This window comes from Dromaius novaehollandiae, chromosome 8, assembly GCF_036370855.1.
Source record: "Dromaius novaehollandiae isolate bDroNov1 chromosome 8, bDroNov1.hap1, whole genome shotgun sequence".
Classification (NCBI taxonomy): domain Eukaryota; kingdom Metazoa; phylum Chordata; class Aves; order Casuariiformes; family Dromaiidae; genus Dromaius; species Dromaius novaehollandiae.
This window is the reverse complement of record NC_088105.1, coordinates 35,971,026-35,998,884: the sequence shown is the minus strand read 5'-3', so window position 1 is coordinate 35,998,884 and position 27,859 is coordinate 35,971,026. Positions and strand designations below refer to the sequence as shown.

Here is a 27,859-nt window from a genome sequence, read left to right as displayed (position 1 = left end):
CCATTTCCTCAAACTGATTAGCTGGCTCAGATGAAGAAAATTATAATCAAATAGGAACCTTGTAGTCCAGGTACCTCTAAAAGTTTTCTGCTTTTCCTTGGTTTCTTTATTTTCCATGATTTCAACAGGAGCTGATAATACGCAACATCACAAAACAGGAGAGGCTGCAAGAGAGTGAGACAGCAGGCACTGTCTCCTGACTTGAACCAAACACGGAAATTTCTCTCGATGCTTAACAGTTTTCTCCTAAGACATTGACACATTCACTTATCTCTTTTGCTTCGTTAGTCTCACTTCTGACTCTTAACATGGATGATATACAATATGTGAAAGATTCTACTGTATATATTGTACTGCATACTGTTACTCAGTCTTCTGGACATATTTTCAGAGATACTCATACAGCTGTCACATGGACAAACAACAGCGAGACAGAAACTTTACCAAAGCTCTGGAAGGCAGACATACAGTTCTTTTTATATATTCACAATTGTTTTATCTTAAAACCTTTCTAAAATAGGCATATACTGCAAGCTTGGCAGTAGGAATAAAATATTACGGGATCCAGCCTTACTTTGTTTTTCTCATCCAAATATACACATTGTTCTAACAGAGGAATGGGTTCATCCACAGTGGTGGTTGTTACTGCTGCTTGATGACCAAAATGCCTCATATGCTGCTCCACACATGAAACTACCGCAAATATCCATCTTGCCTGATCAATAACAGCTTCTTTGGATTGGGAAAAGAGAAAAGAAGCATATACATGGTTCACTTAAAATGGAGTGACAAAGACAGTATTTGAAGGCACATGTTCAAAACAGTCCCATATTGTTATTACAGATGGTAACAGTGAAGGAAGAGAAACAGAAGAAACAAAAGCCAGCTTTTGTGAGTTCCAGAGCAATCCCTTATGATCCTGGGTCTCGAGTAAGATGATTTGGAAGCTTTGGAACGGCATTCAGGGTCTCTCCCTGAATAAGGCACTGTAACATGCTGTCTTCCACGAGCCTGGAACAGCGCCACAACAGTTTCTGTGTAATTCATTGCACGTTTTGCTAAGTGTTCTCTGTATATCTATATAGATATATACACATAGAAATATATGTAATTTTCCATATGCTTTCCTGCAAAACATCAGAAAAACAAGATTAGTTACATAACAGAATATAGGATTCAAATTATGCTAAACTTACTAGCTGCTGACAAGTCACACGTGCCCCAGGCCAAAACAGAGATGTGTGGATTCGGAAGTTAAATGTGCTCTAAGTTAGTAGATACAAATTACTTGTTTTCTCACAAAGTTTTGACATAGCACAGGCAGGAGGTCTAACGTTTGGCTTTCCAAGTAGCTTCTGCCCTTTTCAAGACCCAACTTCTTTTCAGTGTATTAGGACTATTCCTAGCACTTTTTTGTGTCATTCTCCATGACTAAACATTGATTAGGGACAAAATTAAACATTTCTTCTCAATTCTTGGAGTTCAGCTCTCCAGAAGTAGAGTATAGCGTCTTGAACCTCATCATCTTTCTTGTGTACAAAATGCTTCTTTTAAGAGATGCATACTGCAGAGCAAACAAAAATCCACATTCTTCAAACACTGTTTTTCCTCTGTCTTTTCTTCTGCAGTTGAAAAGACAAAGAGGTTCAAGTAGAGAGAACAAGCGGCTAGGCAGATTGGTTACTGAGATCTTAATTTCAGGATTACCAATCTGGAATCAGACACAGTCAGCAGCAAAAACAATCTGTAATTGGCCAGAGGCTTTTCAGTGAATCTGGATGAAGTGAGCAGTGGACCTTCACCAAGATCTATCAGTAGGGAAAGCGGAAAAGCACAGGCTGTTGTGAGAACATAAGCATGGCCATCCCAGAGCAGGCACTCATCTAGCCCTGCATACGGTCTCCAGAAGTGATCTGAAGTGGATATTCTTTCCTTAAGAAATATGCCAAGCTCTTTACACTCCTAGTAGTCCGTGATTTAAGGACTGCTTGAGACAGAGGAAGTATCTTAATGACAAGTTTAACAGACACTGATAGGCCTATTTTCTTTAATTTGTCTAATTCTTTTAACTCATTTTCAGCCTATATGGTGTTCTGCGTCAGTGAACTCTCCAGTTTATTCTTTGCTTTGCTTTTGTTTTGAACTAGTTGCTCAAAAATATCATTAAGTGCCTTTTCATTTTTTTGTTAACAGAACTAGCAAATAATGACCTCCATATTTATCAGCTATATTTGCCTATAAGCAGAAGCCACTATGAATCACCCACTGTCTCTGATAAAATACGGACATCTACTGACAGTTTCCTTTAAAATATATATATATATATATATATACACACACACACTCACATATTTTTTCCCACCCTTTTGACTGTACCATTCCTGGTCACGTTTTAGCAGAAGTTTTGAGTCTCTTTATGAGCTCTCTTATACCTTCAATCATACTTGCAAATTGGAATTATTTACACAAGGGTCTGAGAATCAGATCCATGATTTAAACAAAGCACAGTTGTTACCTTCCATGTGATGTGCTTGTGTGAGTTCACATTTTATCTCAGTTCTTCTTCCTCTTCCTCATCTTCCACTTCCTCTTCTGAATCATCCTTATTCTTTGAAGTATTGCTGAATTCCAAGTTCCCTTCAATATCCAGTACCTGTAAGTGCTTTAGGCTTCGGAAGATACTTTCCTTCAGTGCTCCAACTGCAATCTTATTAAACCTTTAAATGAACAAAAAATGACCTTTCTGTTAAAATAAGCCAATTTTTATATCCAGCACAGAAGTGTTTGGAGACTAGGAAGACGCTGTTGTGCAGAGCTACACTGACTTTACACTGACTCACACTAGGGCTTCGGAAGTGCCAGCACTTCTAAAGAAAGCACCACTGCTAAAAATGCCAGCAATGATTTCTTCTCAAGTTGAACCAAATTTTGAAACCAGGCATATAAAAAGACAATTAATGTTCAAGTGTCCCTTCCATGTGCAAGGTTCCTAGTTGATGATAAAAAGTCAAAGCTCAAAATCAATGTCTCTCCCCCCTCCCCTTTTCTTTTTATTTGGACACACTAGGTTGCAACTAAGAACAGAGTATTGACTCCTCTGGATGGAAAACGGAAGGGAAAGATTAGCAAGCAGGCAAATGCAGTGACCGTACGAAGCTTGCTGACACCAGTCTGTATCATCGCAAAGGACTTCGCACAAAAATACTGGGAAATATTAAGCGATTCCCATTGATTTCAGCTGATCGAATTCTCACAAAGACTCCTCCTCTGCCCCAGACCCTCCTACCCCTCCTGTAACTGTGTACTGCAAGGAAAAAAAAATCATAGTATTGGAATTCGTCCCCCACAGATTCTTTGTCCTGGCATTCTGTTCTCCCACAGAGGAAAAGAAACTCCTCCATAACCCACATTTCAAAGTGTAACTTGCTTTTCCATGAGCTTCCTTGTCATCCCTTGACACTTTAATTCTTCTCCCAGGATAACTGAAATACTGATACAAAGTATCCCTTTAGAAACATACCCAAAGCAGTAATTTTTCATCTGTTATTTTTGTTTCTGAGACTATAAATAAACTAATCTGTAATTTAAGAAGCCCTCACATTTACTGCTTGGTCCTTTATTCTTGAACATGCTTAAAATTCTATTTTAATACTCCAGATGTATATTATTGTTTTAGAGCATTACAGTGTTTAATTGCCTCTCATTTCCTATTAAGAAATACAACTTACCCTGGGTGGAGTTGCCTCCTAAATATGTTAGCAAAACAGTTTTCCAAATTTCTTTTTTCTTTTTATGTAGAAATATAGAATGTGGTTTCTGGTTTGCTTCCAAGCATTCACTAAATTCTCATAAATGTGAGCAGCTGGATAGACAGACTGCTCTAATTTACCCCAGACTTTTTAATTCTATTTTTTTTGGTATGCAATCAGTCCTCCGAAAAGGGATGATTCAGAACCATAAAACAACTCAGTTGCATATAGACAAAATAAAGCCATATTTAGTCTCATGCCACAGATATATTAGGCTTTTGAACATACGCATGGAATCAGCTTAAATATTCTGTAGGGTTTTATAAATTACTTCTAAACACTGTTTTTAATAATGTTCCATTAGATTACAACTGAATATGTTACTGGACTGGATTCTGGCTTCACGTCTTGTGGCATGAATCCTGAACTCTGGTTAAATCAGTACATTACTGCGACTTTACATGATATATAATCAAGGTCAATTACTACCACCTGTAAAATATACAGTTTAAAAAACCAGGCCCTCATCCAACTGATAGAGTAGGGAGAAAAAAAAATCAGGAAAGCCTTCTAAGCTTAGTTATATAACTGTCACAGTTGTACACTGCCATTTGCTTCACACAAAACTATCAAGGGAATGCACACAGCTTCAACAGTCATGCAAGCCCCATTAGTGGGGGTTTTATATACTATCAAAATTCAGGGCTAATAGACACAAGCAAGGCTGAAATCCTACAGTTGGTCTATAAATTTGTAGTTCACAGCTGCATAATGGCATATGACATAATGTTGAACATTAATTTCCCAGAATTTCTAATATGCCTGCTCCAATCTAATAAGCACAAAAAAGACAGACTCTCCAGAGTCCCCATGTCTTTTCTGAGCAGAGGAGCACAGTTTTATTACAGATTACTATAAAAATAAGTTACTTATTTAGAAAGTTAAGATTCTAAATACTTTTAAAGAAGTAAATTATGACGCGGATAAAGAAGAAAAATCTTGTGCATTGAAGTAGAAACTTGACCTTACCGGAGGTAAATTCCTTTTATGTTGGGTGTGGATTCAAAAGCACTCTCTGACACCGTTGTGATCTTGTTGTTCTGAAGATACAGATATTCTAGCGATTCTGGCAGGCCTGATGGGATAGAAGTCAGCTGATTGCCAGCCATGTCTAATGACTGAAAGGAAGACGTGACAAGGGGTTAAATAAATAATTGACTTTAGATATTAGCAGCACTGAGCGTGCTCCATCACTCACAAAAAGAGATTTAAATTTAAAAATGGATAAGCTTCCACAGGATGGCTGTATACACACACATATACACCCATCCTTTGGAAGCTTAACCCATTATTTTTTTTTTTATATATATATATATATATATATGTATGTATGTATATATACACACACACACATTTCTTTTATATGTGTTTGTGTATATTTGTGTATATAAGAACATGTTCTTTTATATACACACAAACACATATATTCTTATATACATGCGCACATTATATACATACATATGCACATACCTGTTTGTGTATATAAGAACACATTCTTCTACGTGTATGTATATAATGTGCGCATGTATATATATAATTATTTGCTATATATACTACATATTTTTCTATACACTGTATAGATTCATTTATATTATCGTGGAAATAACTAACAAGCAGTAACACTGCTTCAGAAAAATCAACAGCCAGAAATGTGCCCTTTGTCTAACAGAATTTGCAAAATATGAGTTTTTTTCTCTCTCTATATATATACACATATATATACACACACATACACACACACATACATACACACACACAAAACTTATTTTGGTAACAGTGCAGAAGTGAGATGTTTATGCAAAGCTTATTGAGGATTTGCCATGTCTGAAAATCATCTGGAAACAGGTTGTCTTTTTCTGGGGTACTCTGATAAGTCTCCTTCAGATCCTTTCACTCCTGGTGAAATCAACAAAATGACAATGTGGGCACAGTGGAAACTGTTTATTTTCAACCCTGAGGAAAAGTTCAATTCGAGTTCATGGTGGAAAACTGAAGTGGTATTTACTGCAGCCTAAACTAATTTAATGGGCCTCTAATTTTCATAAAGGTAAGTGTGGCCATGACAATTCTGCTCCCTTACACTACTACTTAGCAGGGTGATTTCACACGACACTTCATGCTGTTTTGTTTAGCAGTCCCTACTTTTCTGTCCCCAGGCTTTAGCCCACGCCTGCTTTAAGCGAATTAAAAGCAGACTGCATTTCAAATATGCATGAGAATTCCCGGGAAGTTGTCACTGCAAATGCTTCACTAGCTGCAGCTACACTAGTTAGTTACATGTGAGAATACCTAGAAATTTTCTAACACAGACCAATGTATGAAGACAGCCAGGACGAAAGGCTATGATCCTTTCTCAGACGAGTTTTAAGCAACTAAATGTACTTTGTTATCCTGTATTGCAGCATTTTTATAGCATAAAGCTGACACAGTAATTACACATTACTCAGAGTTAGACTTCTGCACATGACTGTGATGATTTCAGTGTTTTTATTCCCTATATGAGCCCAGTCCCGCAAACAATCATGCAGATGCCTAGCTCTGTAATGGCAGATAGTCTTCAGCGATCTCCATGGAAACGGTGCAGGCTGAAGCATATGTTAAATACTGCAGAATCGGGGTCTTATGAGATTGTTACTTGTCAGATCTCCTCCAGTGCACCAACTCATTAATTGCACGGTAAAGCCCTTAATGATAACAAAGATTCACATACACTGTCATGAAAATAACTAACAAGCAGTGACATGTTTCAGAAAAATCAGCAGCCAAAAATGCGCCCTTAATCTAGCAGAATTTTAAAATGTGCTGTTATCTTAGCCGTGTTTAATCAGAACAGGGTGTATCATGGGGCAATCACAGCTGAAGGCCTACGGTTTGGTTCAGCAACGCGTTACTCTGGCTTGACACTGACTATAAGGGGCTACGGCAGCATACGAGTAACATGATGTAGCTATGAATCAGGCCATTAGAGAAGGAAAGCTTATTTTTCAGCAACGAAAGCTTCCAAATTCTCATGACCCTGTTTTGTTTCAGAAAAAAAAGAAAAACCAGGGAGGTGGCAAGGGGTAGATTTCATTACGTTCCGGCAGTGAAACAGCTCCAGCATCTGCCATTCCCATTAGCATCTTCCTTCCAAACCATGTTCCACCTTACATTATTTGCACACACACACATACACACACATCACTGAAGCACCAAGCAAATGCTAAATATACCACTAAAGCCACAGACCAAATCTACAGCTGATTTAAACCAACAGCTCTGCTGACACTGCTGCTGCATTGCTGATTTACAGTAACTGAAGGCCAAAATCCTGTTTAGTCCCAGCGATAACATGAAAAGAAACGTGCACAAACGTCTGGATTGTCTGAAAACACTATACTGGAGGCCAGTGTGACATACGCTTTGTGTCCCTTATCCCTGATCTGCTCTCAGACATACAGGCTTTGTCTGTGCAGTGACCTAACCATATGTACCCTAGATGGCTGCCATATGATATAGGTAATACCATTTACTGCAGGAAACAGGCTGTTGCCTACAAGGAAAGGCAGACAAATCCTTCAGCCAGCATATCAATTTTGAAAGGCCATTTTGCACAGCACAATCATGTTTGTTCCTGCCTGCCTTATGGTTTGTGTTTAACTTTCCCCAACAATTAAGCAAATAACAAGACTGCTGATTGAATCCAGACCCCGGAGCTGCCATCCAGGTGCTTTAGCCAGCTGAGCTGCTAAATCCTACAGCTTGGCCTGTCCGACTATAAGCTGATGTGGGGGCTTTGAGAATTACAGAGTGGTTTTGTTTACGCATTCTTTCTTCCTGCTGTCTCTCTTCAGAGCTCATTTAAAATCTTTTGGGAGACGGGCTATTTGAAAGGTATGATTTGAGTTTTAATGCCAAGATTCATTAATGCTTAGCTGAAAATAGAGGACACCATTAGGGTTCAGAAGCAAGGATGGCTTTACATGTCCTGTAATTGCCAGTACAACGGTGGACTGACAAGCTGTTCAGCTGTGGGAGGTGCCCACCGCTGGCACAAATGTTTGCTAAAGCAAACACCACACTATTTCTACTCTAGAAAGAGAGGGCGCAGCAGTTACACTGCAAGCCCAAAACATGAGGTCCAAGTGCATCTAGTATTGGTGCTACATAAATTGGCTTAGGCAGACAGATAAGGACATCAGTATTACTAATACAATTAGAGAAGGTGATGTTTCTACCTGGAGACTGCTGAGTTCTCTCCATGCTCTTGAATAAATGGAATTTACTTTCAGTTTATTGTTGCTCAAATACAGTTCCCGCAGCTTTGTCATCCCAGACAAAGTCCCTTTTGGGATGGCGCTTATCTCGTTCTCCTTCAGCTTCAGAATCTGCAAGTTCTTTGGAAAGCCGAAGGGCACTGTGTGGAGGTTGTTCCCAGAAAGATCCAAGGACTTTAGCTGCCTCAGTTTACGGAAGGCCTCCCGATGGATCTGGGGACTTTTGAGCTTATTGTAGCTCAGGTTCAGCTCTTCGAGGAAGTAAGTGGTAGCAAAGTCATTCCTGTTAATCTCAGAGATCTGGTTGTGAAGGATCATAAGCGTTTTCACTCGCCGGGGCAGCCCACTGGGAATCCGTTCCAGCATGTTGTTGTACAGGTGTACAGTGTGCAGCTTCTTTAAGCCCTGGAAGGCTAACGGGTGAATCCCTCGGGCTTTTAATTTGTTATTGTGGAGCAGAAGGTACTCAAGGTTCTTAATTTGGGTCAAGACATCTCTGCCAATCATCTTAATTGCATTCTTCTCCAGGTGGAGGAGTACGATGTTTCGAGGTAAACCACTCGGGATTTGTGAGAGGTTATTGCTGGACAAATCCAGATATTCAAGACTAGACAATTTCCTTGGGAAATCAGGAAAGAAAACACTCTTCATTTAGATGCTGTAAAGTGAAACAATAACCAACTTCCCCTAGATTTTCATAATCTTTTTTTTGGGGGGGAGGCGGGGGGAGTCTTCCCTCCCCCCCCAGCACAGCTCCTCTGTTACTACCCTTTTTTGTCTCAAGCATGAGATGACTGATGGGGACAGCAAAACAGGGAGCTCCCACACCACCGTTAAGGACTAGGCTCTGCCACTGCTCCTAAGCCACGCTAGCAAGTGAACCTGCTAGAGTCCACAAACATCCAAACTCTGCCACCCAGCCGAGACCTGAGATCAGTTCTGCAGTCTACTGTTCTCTCATTTGACACGACAAATAACAGCAAATGAGCAATTTAAGTGCATGCATACCAGCAGAAAGAGGTGCAATGGGAGCACCACTAAAACACAGAATTTAGGTTTCAGTTTCATAGAACCATAGCCTGAGCAACAGTAATTTCTGTCTCTCTGAAAGTGTATATTTAAACTGGAAAGCAGGCCTGCTTTTGAGAGAATGAAGTATTATTCTTTTGAAAAGCAGAAATACTAACTCAGTGTCCTAGGCTAAGATCATGAACTTCTCCTGACCCTCCAGTATTATGGAAGTGAGTCAGGGCTAGATCTGCTTTGTGTAAGCTATTGAATCTGGATTCCATGGACTCAGTTGAAGCTAAAATAAAATCCTCAGACCAGCCACTTATACCAACTAGATGTGGATCAGTGGTATTATACGTGCCAGGACTGAGGAGCTCTGTATTCCCTCGTATTTCGAGGCAGTTTCTCAGTTTAAATGAGATGGTAATCAGCATGGCATTACATAACCCACTGCAGATGACTTCAAAGTTTTCAGGAAATACGAGAACTAACATATTACAGACATTACTTATTGGTTACTGCAGTACTATTCAGAGATATCCGAGCAGGCTCTAAATATGTGAATACAATCTGCGGGTAAGGCACTTCCTTGCCGCAAAGAGAAACGCTTCCCAAGCCTGGGTACATCTGAATCGCACTATGCTGTACTGTACAGACCATACTGTAAGAATAAAGAGTAATATCCACCACCTGTATGAACTACGACTGGTGCCTTAGCTATTGCCACTGAGATCAGTTCATCCAAATCTTAACAGACATGTTACGTCCAACATTACCTGGAGAGTGACGTAACAGACCTAAGGTAGATTACTAAGCAAAGTTATTGGGTGTGCAGTGTGGAAGACGAAGGTACAGTTTAACATATTTTCATCTCTGGTGATCAGAAAAGTTTACAGAATCCAAAGCAAATTATGGGCAGGACAGATTACGTGGGCTGGATTTTCAAGCGCTTAGTCCAAGCAGAGAGACAAAGGTACCCTTTAGAAGTGCTAAGTCCCAGCCCAAATTTAGGACAGCCAAAAGCTATTTCAGCAGTACCAGTCTGTAACAAAGCTTTTGTCTCCATTCGGCAACTGGGCAGCACTATTACACTCCCTCCTACTCCAGTATACTTTTTTTTTAGTAGACGTTTTTATAGTAGACTTTTTATAGTAGACTATATCAGAGGACCTAGACAGATACAAACACAGGCACAAACTACCGATCTGAATCTCACCAGAAAGTTTCATTGTCCATTCCTTCATTAGTCAAGTAGTTATTCTGTAAGTACAGCTCCCGCAGACCTGTAAGCTCACTGAAGGCTCCTTTGGGAATCTTCTCGAGCTTGTTGTTCTAGAGTTACAAGAAGCACAAAGCACATTATTTGGCATGAGAGAACATAGGACACTTGGGCTCTGCTCAGCTAACACCAGGCAATGAAATTTAGAAAGAGCTAGAAGCGAGATATTTCGGGAGACATAATTCTGCATAAGAAATAAACACAAACACAAACAGCACAAACAGTAGACTGACATATTAGAACCTCTTTTTATTCATTTCTCAGGGAGCCTTTGGGCTAAGGAGTTAGAATTTGGCCCATTAGGAGGGTTCTATTTAGTATTCATGATCCTTCCACCTGCGTGCAAATTTATAATGTAATCTAGGCAACTAACTCCAGAGTTTGCTCTAAATTTCTAAATTTCATAAGCCATATTTCACCATAAAGAAGAATTAAATTGGAAGGTGGGAATCTGCCAACCTTCTACTATTAATGCTATTCCAAAATGTTCAGTTCCTGCAATGTAGATTCCAAAATAACTACACTTTTTCCCTTAGTGTGGCTTTGGAGTAGCCAGCAGGCAGACATGAACAGAGTATGAAACTAAATTCCATCATAAACAGGAACTGTATGAGTTATAAAAGGATATGTAAAGCGCTAACACTGAAATTCCCACAGAATTTTGTTAAAATTCCCACAGTTCAAGTATATACAATAACGTGATGGACAGACTGGACTAGATGCATGTCCAACCTAATACAAACTGGGTACCACAACAGGCAGATTTGGTTTAGTGTCTGAACGATGAAATACTTAAAGCAAAAGAGAGACCTGTCACATCTAAAGTAACTCATTTAATCACTTTTGGTCCACTATTTGCCATCTCTCATTTCCTCACTGTCCTGTTTTTTTTCCAGTAAAATACCAAGTCAACATATTACTACTGACAGGCAGTGTGCTTGAAAACAAAATGCTCATTTCTCTCCCCAGCTTTTTCTCTGCCCTTAACACAACCAGTTGGGGTTGGAGGGAGGGTAAGAAGAGTTCAAATTACAACCCTCAAAGTCTGAGTCTTATTTTGGGAGACAATGACTACATATAAATGGCAGTAACATTCAGGGGTTTAGTAACTTCACACTTTGCAGAGAAATTCCAGCAATTTAAAGGATCGCACCCTTTGCATTTGCTGTTCTTCAAGCTGGAGAAGCCTGTTTTCTAAAAGACTTTCATGGGAATTAGCAGTGAAGCCTTCAAGGAAAAAGAAATCTGGGAGGCAAAACAGAACTGCCTAAATACGAAGGCTGATAATAGATTTAAGTTTACTCACGTCCAAGGAGCTGTCAACACTAGGAACAAGCGGAACCAGGATTCCCCACCACTGCAGCACTCCCATTGTTAAAAGGCTGAGAACTCTACTACAGACACGATGCAAGTGTTTTTATCGAAATCAGATGACATTGAATTAAAAATGCTGGAGACTAGATAATACCACAACTTCTGCTATTGCACTACTGCTGGAGAAGCTGTAGCAGTGAAGAATCACTGATCCAAACTTTCTCTGTGTTGACAGAATCACCAGTTCAGTAGCAAACAAGAACTACTGATGCTAGGAAACAGTAGTCTATGTGAAGTGAACTAGTAAGCAAAGCCAGCGGGTAAGCTGTCAGGAGAAACACCATCATCAACAGCAGACTTCGCAAGGAGGCCAATCACTGAATGGCTGTGCAAAATGATTGACCTTCTCATGCTAATGTGTCATCCCTCCAAATCAGGGAGCCATCAAAAAACTTGCACTGCCTTTGTCCACGATGTGCTGCTAAATGATTGCACCCAGGAAAGAGACCAATAATGCTACCATGGAAGCATCTGCAATACATTCCCTTGGAAACAGAGAAAAGCATTTTTTACCCTGTGAACATGTTGTTGTTTTGCAAAAACACACTACTACTTATGAACAAAATAGTAAGGATATAGGAGATCAGCTATATTTGAGAACACAGCAGCTGAGTCTTACAGTGGGCCTGGGAATGTTTCCAAGTGAACTCAGAGGGCTTGGCTGTGTACTTTGAATCCCATACAAACGCAGTGCTTTGTCACAGTTGTAAGAGAATACAAAACCTTGGTGTCATTACCTTTAAGTGTAATTTATAGAGTGCTGGAGGGAGATTCTTTGGAACATATTTCAGGAAATTGCTGGACATGATGAGTATCTCCACATTATCAGAGCCATTGAACATATTATCAGGTAACCCAGCATCTGAAAGTTTGTTGTTATGAAGATACACAGATCTACCAGAAGGAGAAAAGAGACGAAGTTAAACAGATAGTGAGATCTGCTTTTTTGTTTACCAAGTGAAAGCTGTTTAAAAACTGTATTTCAATCTTTTCTTCTTTCCTTGGGATAATTAAATTCATTTTTAAATGTGCCATTTAATTGAGTAAGGAATGTATCCAAAACCAAATGCCTGGCCCAAATACTCTCTGAAATTTTGGTCCATTCAAAATTCAAACCTGAATGTGGATATGAATTTCACAAACAGCCTCACCTTTACAAGAAACTGAACCCAAGTGTGGGATTGTCCAATGCTTTGAAAGCTGAATTCAGATTTCACAGTCTGGACCTAGCTTTGCGTTTGGCCAAGAGGCACAAAGAATATATTGGAGTGATGGCCTCACTCAGCAGGCCCATATCTAATTAGTAGATATGCCCCCAAATTCAACTCTGGAATCAAATCTGGACTTCTTGAGCTTGCAAAAATTGACCTGTAGAGCTCTTGAGAAAGGGCTGTCTCACACTTCTCCATTCTTTTTGCTCCCATGAAGGCTGGAAATACCCTGGGAGCAGTCTCCCTTCTATTCCTAGAACTCAGAAGGGCACACAGCACTGCCAGGATGATGGAGCAGGTTCACTCAATCTGTAACAGTTCTGGTTTTTAATGAAGGTTTGTGATCTAGAAAAAGAGGGTCTCTTATTTTCCCTTTGCCTTTCTTCTTTTTAACCTTTGATATTCACAGAACAGTTTTTCCAATCAAATCTTAAAAAATTGTATTTCATCTTCCTTACATAAGTTTTAATTTTGTACAAGACAGCTGACCTCTATGAAATTTTTCCTGCTTTCCCTTGGTTTAACTGGTAAATGAATTAATTTGTCTTCTTCCTAGCAGAAGAAATTATAGGATTTTACTGACTTCCGTTACCCCTTCATTTCATGTGTGTATCTCAGGATGCAGCAGGCAGCTAAAATTCTGGGGACAGGTTATCATTACAAAAGAGCACAGTGTCAAAGGCTGCTTTTTTAACTTGCTCTTGGATTCTCTGCCAGTTGCAGGGAATACTTGGCAATAGCTTTTTGGACGGAAGGAAGGAAAGGGTCAGTATGGAAACAACAGTGTGATCATACACTCCAGGAGGTAGAGCGCCACACTGAAGATATTATTCACTCTTCATAGTCAGCTGTACTTTTAAATCACAAATATTTATCTTTCTGAAAACCTCACTTTCCAGCTAATCAGTCTGAGACCATGAACTCTGCTGAGGGCAAATAACCCAACTGGATCAACTGAGTTAGGACTTTTTATCAGCAGTCTCAGAAATCAGTGAGTTACTGTTCCAAATGAAATGAATGTTGCTATAGGAGATCTTGAGAAAATCCCTTCAGAAACTGTAATATGAAATTGGAACACAGCAGCTTCTGTAATTCAGGTTAAGGAAGAATACATGCATAAATCCAGCCTGTGTCATAATGAGATATTGCCAGAAATAAGTGATTGACTCAGCCTTTTCAGTTAGCAAGAGCCTACGAGACTAAAGGCCTAATAAATACGGAGTAGCTTCAACTCTCACTCAATTCAATGGGAACTGAGAGTTATTCAGTTCATCACAGGTCTGCACTCTAAGGGCTCAACTAAGCCAGCTATTGTTAAGTGCAAATTGCTCCCAACAGTTTGAGGTGTCTTTGCAGGATTCAGATGTTACAGCGCCCATATAAATACTCAAAATGTCTTTAGAAAAAGCCGTATGTCACAGCAGGTGTGTCTGTGTGCAGCTGACTTTGAGGTGGGCCATAGCTGCACTGGATCCAGCTGAGAAAACTCATGACCTAAAACTAGCAGAGAGGTCTTTGAAACCAGTTCTGAGAGCAATGAAGCACATGTGAAAGGAGGTAACTATGCCTGACTTCAATATAGTTGAGTACTGTACTCTCAACTTGATTCTAACTTTTTTAATGAATGGACTATAACAAAATTGGGGATTTCTAAATAGTTAATAACCATTCTGAGAAATCAAAGCTGTTCCTTGCAACTCATAACTGATACACAAATAAAATGGAGACAAATTTAGTTTTTACCTATGTAAAAGTATCTGGCAGCTAGTAAAAGCCTTGCAATGTATCCTTCCAAGGGCTAATTTGATACTTCATGCTGAGATTAATAAATTGTCAGCTTCTTTCCAAAAACTATCATCAACCTGTAAGATGGTTTAGCAGATAGTTTCTTATCAGTCACCAACCACCTCCAAGCAGCGGCAAAACACTATTCTCATTTCACTTCCCAATACCTTACCTCAAGTTTGGTTTCTGTCCAAATGTGAGCCCATATATCTTAGTGAGATAATTGGCTGCAAAATCTGCACTGATCAAGGCGTGTGGTAGGAATTTCGGAGCCACTGTAAGCTGAAAAACAAATATATGGGGGAATTCCAATTAAATGCAGTAAATGTTTTAACCAAGTATTAAGCCAGCAACAGAACACTTGCAAATCTATTTCCTCTGAACAGGCAACAGTAAATGAAAAAGAATGCAGACTGCAAGAACAAAAACAAATGGTCCTCACTCACTAATCTCTCCAGGAAGGAGCTAGACTTTTGCTCCAAAATATTCGGATGTTTGTTTGTTTTCATTGGAAAAAATCAAGAGATTGTTATTCAGAGAGGAACAATAATAAGTAATGTAGTTGTTAATGCCTCAAATTACTATGCCAAAAAATCTGACCCACCTCACACTGGCTTATTATTTACTCCCATATGAAAGTATGTTGGTTGCAAGGGGAAGTGTCACTTCATATGTCTGTTACAATATTGACTGCATTTATAAGAATCTAGGTTCCCAAAGGGCAGGGATCTTTCTGAGCCAAATTATGGAATATCAAATGGGACATAAAAGCAAATACCTATTGTGCAGTGATACTTTCTGTTTATTAAACAAGTGATGTATCAGAAACAAAACACAGAAAAGTCTTGTGTCCAAAACATTTTAGCCAAAAAGAGGTATAGGATTTGGTGCTGTTTGTTCTTGGCCTATTGCTGTTTTCATCAGTGCTCTGGAAAAACAGTGCTAGGAAAGTCTGCATCTGAACAAAAATTGGTGGAATGAAAACTAACGATTAAAAAAGTTCAGTTTCACAGAGCCACCAGATAATATAATACCTAGGTTCACTGAGTGGCATCTAATAGCAAAGTCATTCATCCAGAAAGCAGGCATACGGGTCACACTTACAGGTTGGAGAACAGTTTTCTGGAAAGCATAAACTCAGAAAAAGATTTATGTATAAAGATTAAGCCACTGGGACACAAATTCTTAACATGATGCTGTGGTAAATATAGTCCTTGGGCACGTAAGCAGAAGACTACTGAACTGCCATAGGCAGGTGCTATCACTGTGGTTACAGATGTTAACTACAGTATTAGTGAGACCATTGCTATAATATTTTGTGTACACTTTGGAGGGTTCATGAGACAACCCCTTTTCTAGGGTGATACTGAATTCTTCATCATCTGAAGCTCTGAGAGCAGGACTGAAACTCTGGGTTACAGAAGAGATCTGCCTTCTAGCATGAAATTCCTTGAATCAGTAAAGCTTCTTACTCACAATACCGTTATGTGAAAGAGGACTTGGTCTTTACAGCAGACCCACATGATGACAAAACGTATTTTTCAATTTGTTATAAAAATAAAACAGCAATTGGTTACTAAAAATAGTGTAAGAACAAAAATATTTCAAAGATGAATAATATGTGAGAGAACAGATACTTTGCTGGAGAGCTCCCTAACCCAAGCTTTAGACTACATATTTACCCAAAGGATGCCTAGACTTCTTTCTGCTAGTTTGTCAAGTGTGCATTGATGAACTATATCCCTCAATATGTAACTTACTCGACCTGTACTATAGTTCTATTTTTTAGAAGTTGACAATACATTATTCATTATTTTTCATTCTCACTTATGCCAAAACCTCCAGCCCTAAGCTGTCTGAAATGTTTAATAGGCACAAATACAAGCAAAAAGATTTTTCCTGCAAATCAGTCACTGATACTAATATTTCCAGATATTATGTAAGCGGTGAAAATTAGAGGCATTTTACATATTACCACAGTTGCCACAGATCTACCCTTGGCTTAACCAGTATTCTCTCACATCCTGACCAGAAATATATGATCTCATGGAAGGTGGATAAAGGTACTTATCTCTAACTACAAAGTTCTGACTGTGCCGCGGGAAGAAACAGCCCCTGCCGTGACATGATACTAAGAAATCAGACACAGGACACAGAGTTAATCACTTTCATACACAGCGACACATTAAAGCTTTTCTCCTGGAATACACAAATCTATTGAGTCATAGCTTTTACAGAAATCAAAGGGCATGGCTCAGATACACGAAATGAGAGAGGCCAGAGCCACAAGAAAAAGCAAAGAAAGAGAAATTTCGGCCAGGAAGAGTTTTCAGCTGCTCAGGACTTTGCTTTGGCATTTCAGCACTTAGTCATAAGACTAATAGTTGTATAACTGCTTGCTTCAACTCCTGGGACTTGTATGATGTTGTTGTACCAGGAAGATTTCAGATCTTTCAATTTGATATTCCTTTCTCAGACTGTTCCATAGTGCAAGGAAGGCAGAAAGAAAGAATCAATCCATCAGTTCCACTAGTCTCAATGTCAAGATTTTCATTTGTGAGCTTTTATAACTGAAGAATATAAAATAACATTCATTCAGGAAGGTGGCTTAAAAGCCTCGGGATTTCTGTGTTTGTTCCAGTAGTTCAGAAACATTTCTAATTTTAGGTGATCTATCTACCTTTTCGTCACACTTCTGCCTCTTTGACACGAACTGGCCCTAGAAAAACATGATGGCTCCCAAAGTCTGTGGAGAAATTTATTTGTTCTTTATTAAGTTCAATTTTGTCCACTTTAAGAAACCTGTCAAAAAGGGGGGGGGGGGGGGCAATTCTGAATGGAGGTCCTTTTTACTAGAAATGGAAGTGGGTCAGCTGAAAGAACACTGCTGTCCTTTCTCTCTTTGATATGAGAGATTTAGACACGGGTTTTTCTAAGTGGGAACATCTGGAACACACCTGGAATATACACCTGATGTGAGAATCTGATTTATCTAACAGCACATGTAACTTGTGACTGCTGCATTTGTTCCTACAAATAGTACTGAACTTAAAGGATGGATAGGATGACGAATACACTGCTTTGAGGTAATCTCCATGATACTGAACAGTTGATCTCCACTGGCTGACTCCTTGCAGAATTAATGCTAGATTGTTGTAGCTGTTAGCAAAAACAAATTTGAATGAAAAGCGTCCTCTAGTATACTGCCTAATAAATAGCAATCTGCCTCTCTTCAGCTGCAATTTTCTTGCAGCCTTATTGCTGGATCTTCCTTTTCTTCGTACAGCAGAAATTGTTTCTCCATTGCTAATTAATAAATTAACCAATGAACTTACAAGGATCCTACAGAATTTATTCATTTCCTTGTTTATCACAATCTTTGGCATAAACAGAAGTATTGGATCTAATGAAACCTATATTACTATGAGAATCCTTGGAAATGTAGAACCTTACATCATCAAGATCATCAGCTTATAGTAAATAATAATGACAGCTCAGGATCTGCTCTACAGCTTGGCAGGAGAGATTTTTATTATTAACAAGGCTTGCTGTAGATACTTCACAGTGTGTGACTGATGCATATTAAGAAAGTGCTTTGAGAAGTTAAAAAGGAAACTATAGTATCAGTTATTTGCCTAAAATAGTTGTTGTTCATGCACTACAGCAGGTTTTTAGTCTATTATGATATCTTCTATTCTCTGACCAACTGTGCTAGTTTAATGAAAGACAGTTTAGCAGTATGTGATGGGATCGCAACTGAGGATTAAGCAGCATCAAGATAATCTATAATACAAAGAGCAAACTACCAGCAAATCCCTGCCCTCCTCCAGACACCAGTTACTTGATCTGCAGTGTTTCCAACTTCAGAGTGGATGCAGTTTGAAGCCAATCTGGTTTGTCCTGGCTTGTTATTTATGAAGAAATGTGTTATTTTTGTGGATCCATAACTCCTCACTCTAACTAGTTCTGACATTCGCTGATGTTTGCATTTTCATTTGGGATCCTATTCTCTCTGCAGCAAAGCCAGAAAAACCAAACACTTTGTTTTGTCACACAGGGAAAACTGGAGTGCAAAGTTCTGGAATATTAGTCACAGTCTGGCTTGTTCCATTTTATGGAGTTCTTAACTGCCAAGACTGTTATATGGAAATGGTGCTTGAAAGAGAGAAAAGAACACAATGTTACTGTACTAAGGAATGGGTTCTATTCTCAATCACTCCATACAGAAATCCATGAAGAGATTCTGGATATGTCTTGGCATATGACTGAAACCTGAAGGTGGCCACATGTGTATAAATGAAATGTCAGAGTAACAGATTTTAAGAGAATAGTAACATATATAGACAGATATGCACATATATATACAGAGAGAGAGAGATGCAGGGTTTCTGCATACAAAAGAAGCTCTGACGTTTTAACTTTTGTTTTGCTGTGGAACAGCAGTTTCTTCTACAGTAAAAATTTGTGGGAGGTAACTTGGAAAAATGAATGCCAAAGAGAACCACCCAGGTGCAAGGGCACGTAAGAAGGCATTTCCTTCCCTGAGCACAGGTATTAGGATGTATTTGTTCACACATTTTTCAACACAGACTCATCAGATGAGATATGCATCCCTGCATGCCATTGCCCGCAGCTTATTTGCATACAGGCAGCTATCAACTCTGTGTACAACTGATCCAAAGCTTACTGAAGACTGTGGTAATTTATGAATTCAGGGGCTCTCTGTAGCTCCCTACACACATACGGGAAAACGGGAACATTTTTATCAGTTGCACAGAGACAGAAGTATTAAAAATATACTGCCATGTTTTGCTAGCATGCAAAACATAGATCTCCATTTTGATTTAGCCATTCCTACCCCCTCCCCACCTGGCAATGAGGTCTTAAAACATCTTTGAACTCCTGAAATACCCCATCTATGAAAAAGAACACTCTGTAATTTTTCAGCATTGTTTTGACCTTAAGTGAACCTTCATTAGACTATCACTTTAGCACAACGCTACTTACATAGGCTATACATTTTTAAAGAATTCAAGACCCTCTTATTTAACTTTCAGAATCCAATCAGAAAAGAACTCTGAAAGCCTTGTGCGTCTCTTACCTTATTGTTTGCCAGGTACAGGTAATTCAGATTCTCCAGATGTTCAAATGCTTCTTCTGGCAGCCCTTAAAAAACAAGAATAATTCTAATCAGTGATGCTAGCACTGCCTCTCTGAGCGAGAATATTTTAGGGTAGTTTTATCTCTCAGACAATATTTTTAATGTAAGATTTAAATATTTTTCAGCAGGACTGAAGCAACCTGACTCAGGCCTATTGTTGTTTAGGGTTTTTTACTAACACAGATAGACGATTAAAGAGCTATGGAAGACCATTAAAAATTCTAAGCAAACAAGACTTGTACAAGGGTGAGGTACAGAGCCATGCAGACTTGCTATAGGGCTAACTATCAGTGCTCACAACAACCACGCTGAGAAACTTCTTTGGTTATTTTCTCATGAATCTGCAGATAATTTTTCTTGGCAGGATATAGTCTCGGTTGCTGTTTAATGATCAGCTCAATTTGATCTGAGACCATGATGCTGCCAAAGGGAGAATTCTGTCCTACTCCCACCAGTAGCTGCATGTCCTAACCCCACTCTTGCTCTGTGCCCTCGCAGTCCGTGTGGCCATGCAGTAACTAGCTCAGAGAGCTGATCCAGCTCAGAGCTAACCCTCCCCCAGTAAGTATTAGTTTTCAGTTGTATCGCTCCATCTCCAGTTGATCAAACAAGTACTATTGCTGGCACACGACAAAGGATACAAATGGCATTTTCACCTGGCACTTAGATTACCTTAAGTCAACAATGAAACTACATGAATGAAACCAAGTCATAGTATATTTGAAACTCAGGGCTGCACTGAAAGTTGTAAAAGAATCATCACGAAGTCAAAAAGGAAACAAGGTCAGGGGCTGACTCTATTAAGCGCAGTTTTCTTTGTGCTAAGCATAAGTGATACACGTTGTGTCCCATGCGTAACGTGCCCACATTCTCAATAAAGGCTTTCTCTGTCATTGATATAAGGATAGCAAGAGCACTCAGAGCATCTGGACAACACACAAATTAACAGCAATTACATCTCTTTTATTGCATCTCCTGCTCTCTTGCTGTTTAAATCCTCTTTTTCTTCTGCTTTCCTTACTAATCAGTTGTCAAGCTCCTCTAAGAGACTTATCAAAACCTGCATACAGAAATCAAAACAGTTTTAGAAAAGGGCAGAAGTTGCCTTATTTGTAATATAGATTATTTAGGTTTAGAGTAAATTCAAGAACTGATCTGGACTAAACTGAACAAACTGACAGACTGGACTGAACTAACCAAATGGATTAAGAAACAAGGTCAGTCAGAAGGAAATCATTCAGTACGTGGACATTTCTGGTTCCCAAGTGCATTGCACTGATGTGCCTCAGGGACTGGGGGGAGTTTCCTGGACGTGAAGATCTCACGCCACAGTACACAGTGCTGCTGCCAGGTCTCCTCCACTGGTTCAGTAAGGCTGCATTCTTATACACTGAGTATTACGTTTCAGATGATAAAGTGCCTCCATGATCTGTGTAATGGCCAAAGGAGTAATGCTTATAGCCAACTGTTCCAGTCAAGTCAACCCACCACTCTTCACAGCTTGCTTTAGCAGCTGTCACTGGCCTCGCTGCATAAGCTGGTGTTGCTATAGGGATCAGTGCTGAGGCAACGGCTCCGTGCACTCATGACTTTTCCAGCTTACCTTTTGAAGTAAGCCTATTGTTTTGCAAATTGAGAGTTTCTAGTCTGTGAAGACGAGCAAGCTCTTCTGGAAAGATTTCTTCTATCTGGTTATTCTAAGAAAAGGGAGAGTATTAATCATCAGCAAAGTAATCCAAGCATGATCCCAATAAAACCCAGACTGTGAACTCCAAGAAAATTTGGAACTGGCCCCACAATGTCAAATCCTTGTCAGCAGCCTTCTCTCTATAATGAGCCAAACTCAGATCTCAAACCCAGCAGCATTTTAAGGCCTGAACCAAGCTCTGCAGCTTGTGCTCATCTCCAGAAATATCCAGCTGGTGCACTGGTAGCATGCAAAGAGCGTGATCATGCCTGGCAAGGCTTATAACCCATCTGCCAAAGCCAAACCTTGTAGCTGCAGCAAAGCATTTGCTACAAGGTTGGCACCGTGGAGTTCCAGATCTACTGCTTCTGCTGTTTTGTGGGGAAGAGGGCTGTTCTGACATGTTTTACACATAAAAGAATTTCTGTCCCATTGCAAACTTGTCATGGGCAGGGAACATCAAACTGAGTTTGCTCTCACTGTCAAGAGTGACTGCCATCAGATTTGCATCAACACGCTGTCATCTGGACCATTAATGAGTGATTCTAGCATTTGAGCATCCAGAGCCGCAGTAAAGTCAGGGACCCCGCTGCTGGAAGCCAAACGAAGACACAGAAAGTGACAGCCGCTGCTCCAGAGCAGCTTCCCGGCTTGCAGCAGTGAAGGCGGGAGCTACGGCTCGCACGCGCCTGGGACGCGTCTGCTCAGCCAGGTGCCAGCTGCTCTTGCAGCCTCCTGAGGAGGCCCGGTGAGCTGCGGACCGGCTGTCTGAACGCGCCAGCCCGTCACACAGCGTTACGGCCTCCCTTCGGGCACCTGCGCGTGGGTCCGCGGCGCACGGCTCCTTGCTGCGTCCGTGGGGCGAGGGCTAGAGGGGGATGGCCCGGGGGTGCGGGTCTGCATCCGGCCTGCTTATGATGTTTTTATTAACACGCAGCGCTGCCTGAAAACACCTTATTCATGAATGAAGCAATTTAACCCAAATTCTTCGAAGAGGCCTCAAAATGAGAAGCCTCCACTGGAAAAAGTAGCTATTACTTTGGGCGACAACTCTTCTCAGAGCTGGGGGAGGACACAAGGAGGATGGTTTCTGGCCTCCCCCCCCCCCCCCCCCGAAGCAAGTCTCCCCAGAGCGGGTGTCCAGGCCCCGCGGCCGCCGGCGCCGTTACCTGCAGCGACAGGTGGTTGGTGAGCTCGGGCAGGCGCAGCGGGAACTCCTTCAGGTCGATCCCGCCGCAGTCCACGACGCCCTCCTGGCTGCAGCCGCAGTCCCGGGGGCAGCCGGCGGCCGCGGGCTGCTGGTGCCGCCGCCGCTCGGCGACGCCGTCGGGGAAGTCGTTGGCGCCGGGCGGCGAGGAGCGGGCGGCGGCGCAGCTCAGCGCCAGCAGCCCCAGCGCCAGCAGGACCCGGCCGCCGCCGCCGCCGGGCATCGCCCCTGGAAGGCGAGAGCAGAGCGCGGGTCAGGCCCCGCCGCGGGGAGCGGGCGCCTGGCGGGACCCGCCGCCGCCATTTCCTGCGCCCCCCGCCGCGCCGTGGCCGCGGGCGCCTGAGGGGGCCCGGCGCCGCCGCCATTTCCTGCGCCCCCCCGCCGGGCTGTGGCGCAGCACCCGCCCCGCGGCGGCCGCTCGCCACGGGCCGCCGGAGCCGGCCCGGCAGCCGCCGGAGGGTCCCTCGTCGCCGGGGGGCCGCCCGGGAGCGGGACGCCACCAGGCAGCGCCGCCCAGGCCAGGCCCGCGAGCGGGGCCTCCCGCTGCAGCCGAGGCCCTGGCAGCGGCCTCTGAACTATCCCTGACTCCTCGAGTAATTTATTGCCTTTTTTTTTTTTTTTCATATTGAGAAACGGCAGATGATCCCGGAGATTTATAGACGAGGTTATGCGGTGTTATGTAACTGCTGATCGTGATGTGCCACGCAGTTGTGCCTATGGAAGTGGCTCCTCTCCTTAACGTAAACAGGGTATGGTGGAAAGCCGCAACCCGTCCCGTCGGGATGCATCGCGGAGGGGCTGTCTTGTGTGCGCCGAACAATAACAAAGCCTCTGAGCTACTGAAAATAATATGTGTACAGGCTTCCTATTGATTTTGGACAGTGCTGATCTAAAGCCTTAAAGGCTTGGCTGGTGTTCAGCTTTTATCTTTCTGGCAGCAGGTTAAAATAACGCAAACAGAAGTTCCATATCTACCAGATCAGCCAGCTGGCCCCAGTCCAGCTCTCTCTGTCTCATTTGCTGCCCTTCTCAGGTTTCATATATAATAGTTTGCAGTAAGAGCTGGTCATGGCTTGTCTCTGACTTTCCCTCACTGCTGTTCTTTGCAGAGGGTCCACCAGAAGAGAAACTCCACTGTGCTTCTGTGTCCACTGTGTCAACGGCAGCCTCCTTCCTCCAAAGTGGAGAAAGTCATGAGAACATTTTATTTAGGCTGACCTTTTAAGGTCAAAAGCCACAATGGATTCTTGACCTGAATATGAAATAAATGCTTCTTCTCTGCCAATCTGGGCTTCTCCTTTTCCTCAGAAACAAGACCATCTCAGAGCCAGGCCAGCAGCTGTCAGAGCTGGCACGCCTCTGGTTGTGTCCATGATGCAGCTTTACACCAACTGAGACTCCCTCTCTCTGGGGCTCTCACAGATGTCGGGTGCGTGGGAAGCATTGGACAGATCCTGCTCTCAGTCACAGTCGTAGAAATTTTATATAATTTCTTTAAACATTGACTTACACTTGAAGAAATGGGAAAAGGTACACTATGGGACAGAGCACTGGCCCGTCACCTGGGTGGGTTTGATTCAGCTCTGGACTTTCAAGCTGGGTGATTTTAAGCATTTCACATTGTTTGCTTGATCCCTCCCCCCTGCTCAACTATCCCACAGTTTCCATTTCTGTAAAAGCTGAATATAATGAAATTAATCTCCTTTATAAAACATTCCAGAGATTAGATGGTGTGCCTTATATGGCAGCAAGATATTAATAGTGAGATCAAAATTGGCCATATAAGTATGCCAACAGTGGATCAGTAAAATCCTTAGTATTTGGTGACCTAATCTCAGAAAGTATTTCAGAAATCTTACAGAAAATAGTCTCAGAAAATAATCTCAGAAAATACAATTATCAAATCTCTCTTTATAGAGATACAGACAAAAAAAAAGAACAAAAAAGCCCTTTTATACATGGGTCAGAATCAGCCCTGCTGTAACAATACCAACACCATCCCAATAGCACCCAGTTACATCAAGGTTAGTATTGGTCTCTATAGATTTGTGGCACCCTGACTTCTCCACAAATATAACTGAAAAGATGTTTAAAAATAGCATGAAATATTGCATCTACTGCACACTAAAATTTGAGAGGCAATCTCGCCCCACTGTCATCAGTATGCATGCTTCTGCTACATCACCTTTGAAGTGACTGCTGCTCTGGTGCCACAGGGGGACACTTTGGATAAGGAAACAACTGCTTGCATCTGGAGCACAGGCAGTAAAACCAGGTATGATTTTGACTTTTAGTTCAAAGCATGTCTGAAGTAACTCACTCCATTTAAACTCATTCCCATGGGCATGATCTAAAACCTTATTAAAAAAGCTTATTAAAGTACTAGTTCAAACCCCCCTAGAAAGCTTCCCCTCCCCTTGCCATCAGTGGACTTTGGATCAGGCCCTGCAACCCCAAACTGCAGTTACACTGAGAGCCAGTTCAGGGGTTTCTGTGGTTGCATCTTTCTGAGACCAGGCAGAACCACCAGTGACTCCTGCACTTTGCTGCCCCACAGCACCAGAAGCAGCGTGCTACAACAGGCACAGGCTCAAGAAGTAGGCTGAAGTTTCAGGAGTTACTGTATGCTTCTCAGTGATTACAGTAACTTCAGTAAACCATAGAATCATGTTCAAAATATCTTTGTACCTATTCTCCACACACACATTCTCATAGGACACACACACAACTGGAAAAACATCATCTCCTTCAATATCAGCAGGTTAAATGAATCCATTCACTTTAATATCCTTTCTAAAAGCTGCAGCTGACAGGCAGGCTGCTGGATGTTGTCTGACAGTCCAGCTTTAAAAAAAAATAAAGTGCTGAAAAACTCACCTTTGTTGACAGAAATCAGATGACTGGAGAAGAACATTTCTCTTGCCCCCACAGGCTCCCTCAGCTCATGCCATGTCCGTTACATGCGCTGAGCTCAGACTGAGACTCCTCTTTCCAAGCCAGATCCTTTCCAGATGTGAGCGGCAGAATTAGAGAGAGTAACAGGCAACCCTCTACCAACGAGTTTCCTGCACTTCCCAGCGAAATTGGAGAGGAATTTTCCAAAGTTACCATATGGGAAAATGTGAGCAGGAAAGAGGAAGCAGCTATAGTCTGAATATAAAGACTTGGGCAAAAAACAATCTCCCATTGCTTTTTGTCAACACACTTTGCAAGATCCACGAGAGATGCCAGAAGCAAGCATGCTGGAACTGACAGAAGAGAAGCAGAGGCTGTGTGTGCACTGCAGGAGAGCAGAGCTGCACTAGCGGTTACTGGAGCTTTAACTTTAGCTGCCTTCTAGACAAAGTCTGAACTCCATGTGAGAATGTCCCCCCTTCCCCATGGGCCTGGTTCAAATTAGCAAGGAACACATAGATCAGAATTTTTCCCGTATCTCATCTCCCTCCCCTTCAACTCCCCCCTTGGTTTTCGATCCATCAGCTGATCTTCAGGGATCAGGGGTAGATAGGCTGTGAAACAAGTGTCTTAGAGGCAAAGTCCCAAAATTTGACATGATACCCCATCTACACAGTCTCTTTTACATCCTCTAAGCTCTGTATCACAGCACTAAACATGCACGTGAGCGCGCGCACACACACACACACACACACACACACACAGAGTTCTGGTCGTGTTAAGACCAGAAACCTTGCATTTCCTATTTCTCTATAAATAAAAAAAGAGGAATTTGCTGTTCATAACAGACTATGCTCTAAGTGCAGCAATATTTCTAAGAAAGCAGCACAGTTTTTTGTCACTGACAGCAGAGTTACTTCTTAAATATAAAGCCACCTGTTTTGTGAATGCCCTGCAATGTGCCATACAATACCTCCACTAAATCTGCAGAGGATCTGTCCTCAGCAAGAACTTGCTGTATTCCAAAAAAGAGACACCGATTCTTTCCTCCCAACTCCAGCTGAACTAAAGTCTAAAGCAATTAAGTCGTTTCCTCCCTCTCTTCTTCCAGGCTCCTATCAACTGGAACAGATCCCTCTCTGTGCCACGTGTAACTTTCAAAAGTCAGTGTGGGAAGTGTTTTCACTAAAACAAAAACAAAACAAAACTGGCTGCCTATTTGTTAGATGATTCAGAGATCCAGGATGTATTCTGCATTCCCCATCCTCCACCTGCCTGTTACCCTGTCTATATTACAACGCCCTGAGGTCATACAACAAAAGCAATGTTTTCTGGGGAGGAGAGAAGTTTATGTTGAGGGAGCACACATCTTACCCCAGTCTGCAGGCAGAGAAAAGGAAGAGAAGGGTGATTACCCAGCTCACTATTGATGCCAGAGGAGCCCAAGAGGGAAAGTGAGAGAGCAGGATTCACCCTTCTTCAAAAGCATATGCTTATTTGCATTTTCTTCTTGTACTTAGCTATCACGTACCATCTAGAGATAGTGAAGGACTTCACAAAAAGAGGGGCATCATGCCTATTGTAGTGATGGGGAAACAGAGGCACAGAGAAGTGTCATTGCCAACTCAAGATTTTCCATCAGGACAGAGCCAGTGCCAGAAACCAGATATCCCATGTGTGAAGGCAACACTTACAGCCTTACACCATGCTACAAATTACCTATATAAGCTGTTTGTTTCCAAACTATCATTTCTTCCACTTCTTATCCCCTTACATCAACATATCCCAAATTTATGATCTCTTATCTCCAGGCCCAGTCCTGCATTTCCAGCACCAGAGCCCACATAACCTCTCAGGAAAACCCATCTTAAACGTGTTCTGACACACCACTAAGGCCGAAGGCAAGGGCTAAGTTAAAGGACTCAGGCAATCACTATTCTGTCACTATAGCCTTTGAGTGCCTTCAGAGGAAAGCATTTCCACCTAAATACTCATAACCTAGAATCTGTTGCAGGCATTTCCAGTCAAATTACAGTCTTTGCATCCCGGCATGTTCCATGCTGAGGGGGTGACAGTGGGAGCTGGAGTCTAAAATGAAGAAACATTTTCGAGTTCAAAAACAGAAGCTGGAAATGCAGCTTAGATTTTTCGTACAATCACTTCTTCAGATCACCCACATGGCAC

The 27,859-nt window shown here is 41.6% G+C and overlaps 1 protein-coding gene and 1 long non-coding RNA gene across 4 annotated transcripts; one reads left to right on the top strand and one right to left on the bottom strand.

Moving 5' to 3' along the window:
- Positions 1–65: 65 nt before the first annotated feature.
- On the bottom strand, positions 66–27,192 carry PODN (podocan). 3 transcript variants are annotated; one of them, XM_026105403.2, is made up of 12 exons: positions 26,649–27,192; positions 25,658–25,850; positions 22,743–23,008; positions 21,490–21,583; positions 19,827–19,891; positions 14,898–15,007; positions 12,467–12,623; positions 10,293–10,408; positions 8,027–8,684; positions 4,779–4,927; positions 2,516–2,717; positions 66–1,127 (listed from the first exon to the last, which is right to left on the bottom strand). In XM_026105403.2, exons 2-11 carry the CDS (start codon positions 25,692–25,694, stop codon positions 2,549–2,551), a joined length of 1,821 nt encoding a protein of 606 aa, XP_025961188.2. In that variant the 5' UTR covers positions 25,695–25,850; positions 26,649–27,192; the 3' UTR covers positions 66–1,127; positions 2,516–2,548. The 3 variants fall into 3 exon arrangements, with proteins under 3 accessions (XP_025961188.2, XP_064372284.1, XP_025961195.2); XM_064516214.1 differs by having other exon boundaries at positions 25,658–25,845; XM_026105410.2 differs by having other exon boundaries at positions 25,658–25,783.
- LOC112986259 (uncharacterized) lies at positions 23,004–24,065 on the top strand. The gene is made up of 2 exons (XR_003259969.2): positions 23,004–23,529; positions 23,890–24,065. It is a non-coding gene; the product is annotated as an uncharacterized LOC112986259 (long non-coding RNA).
- Positions 27,193–27,859: the final 667 nt, after the last annotated feature.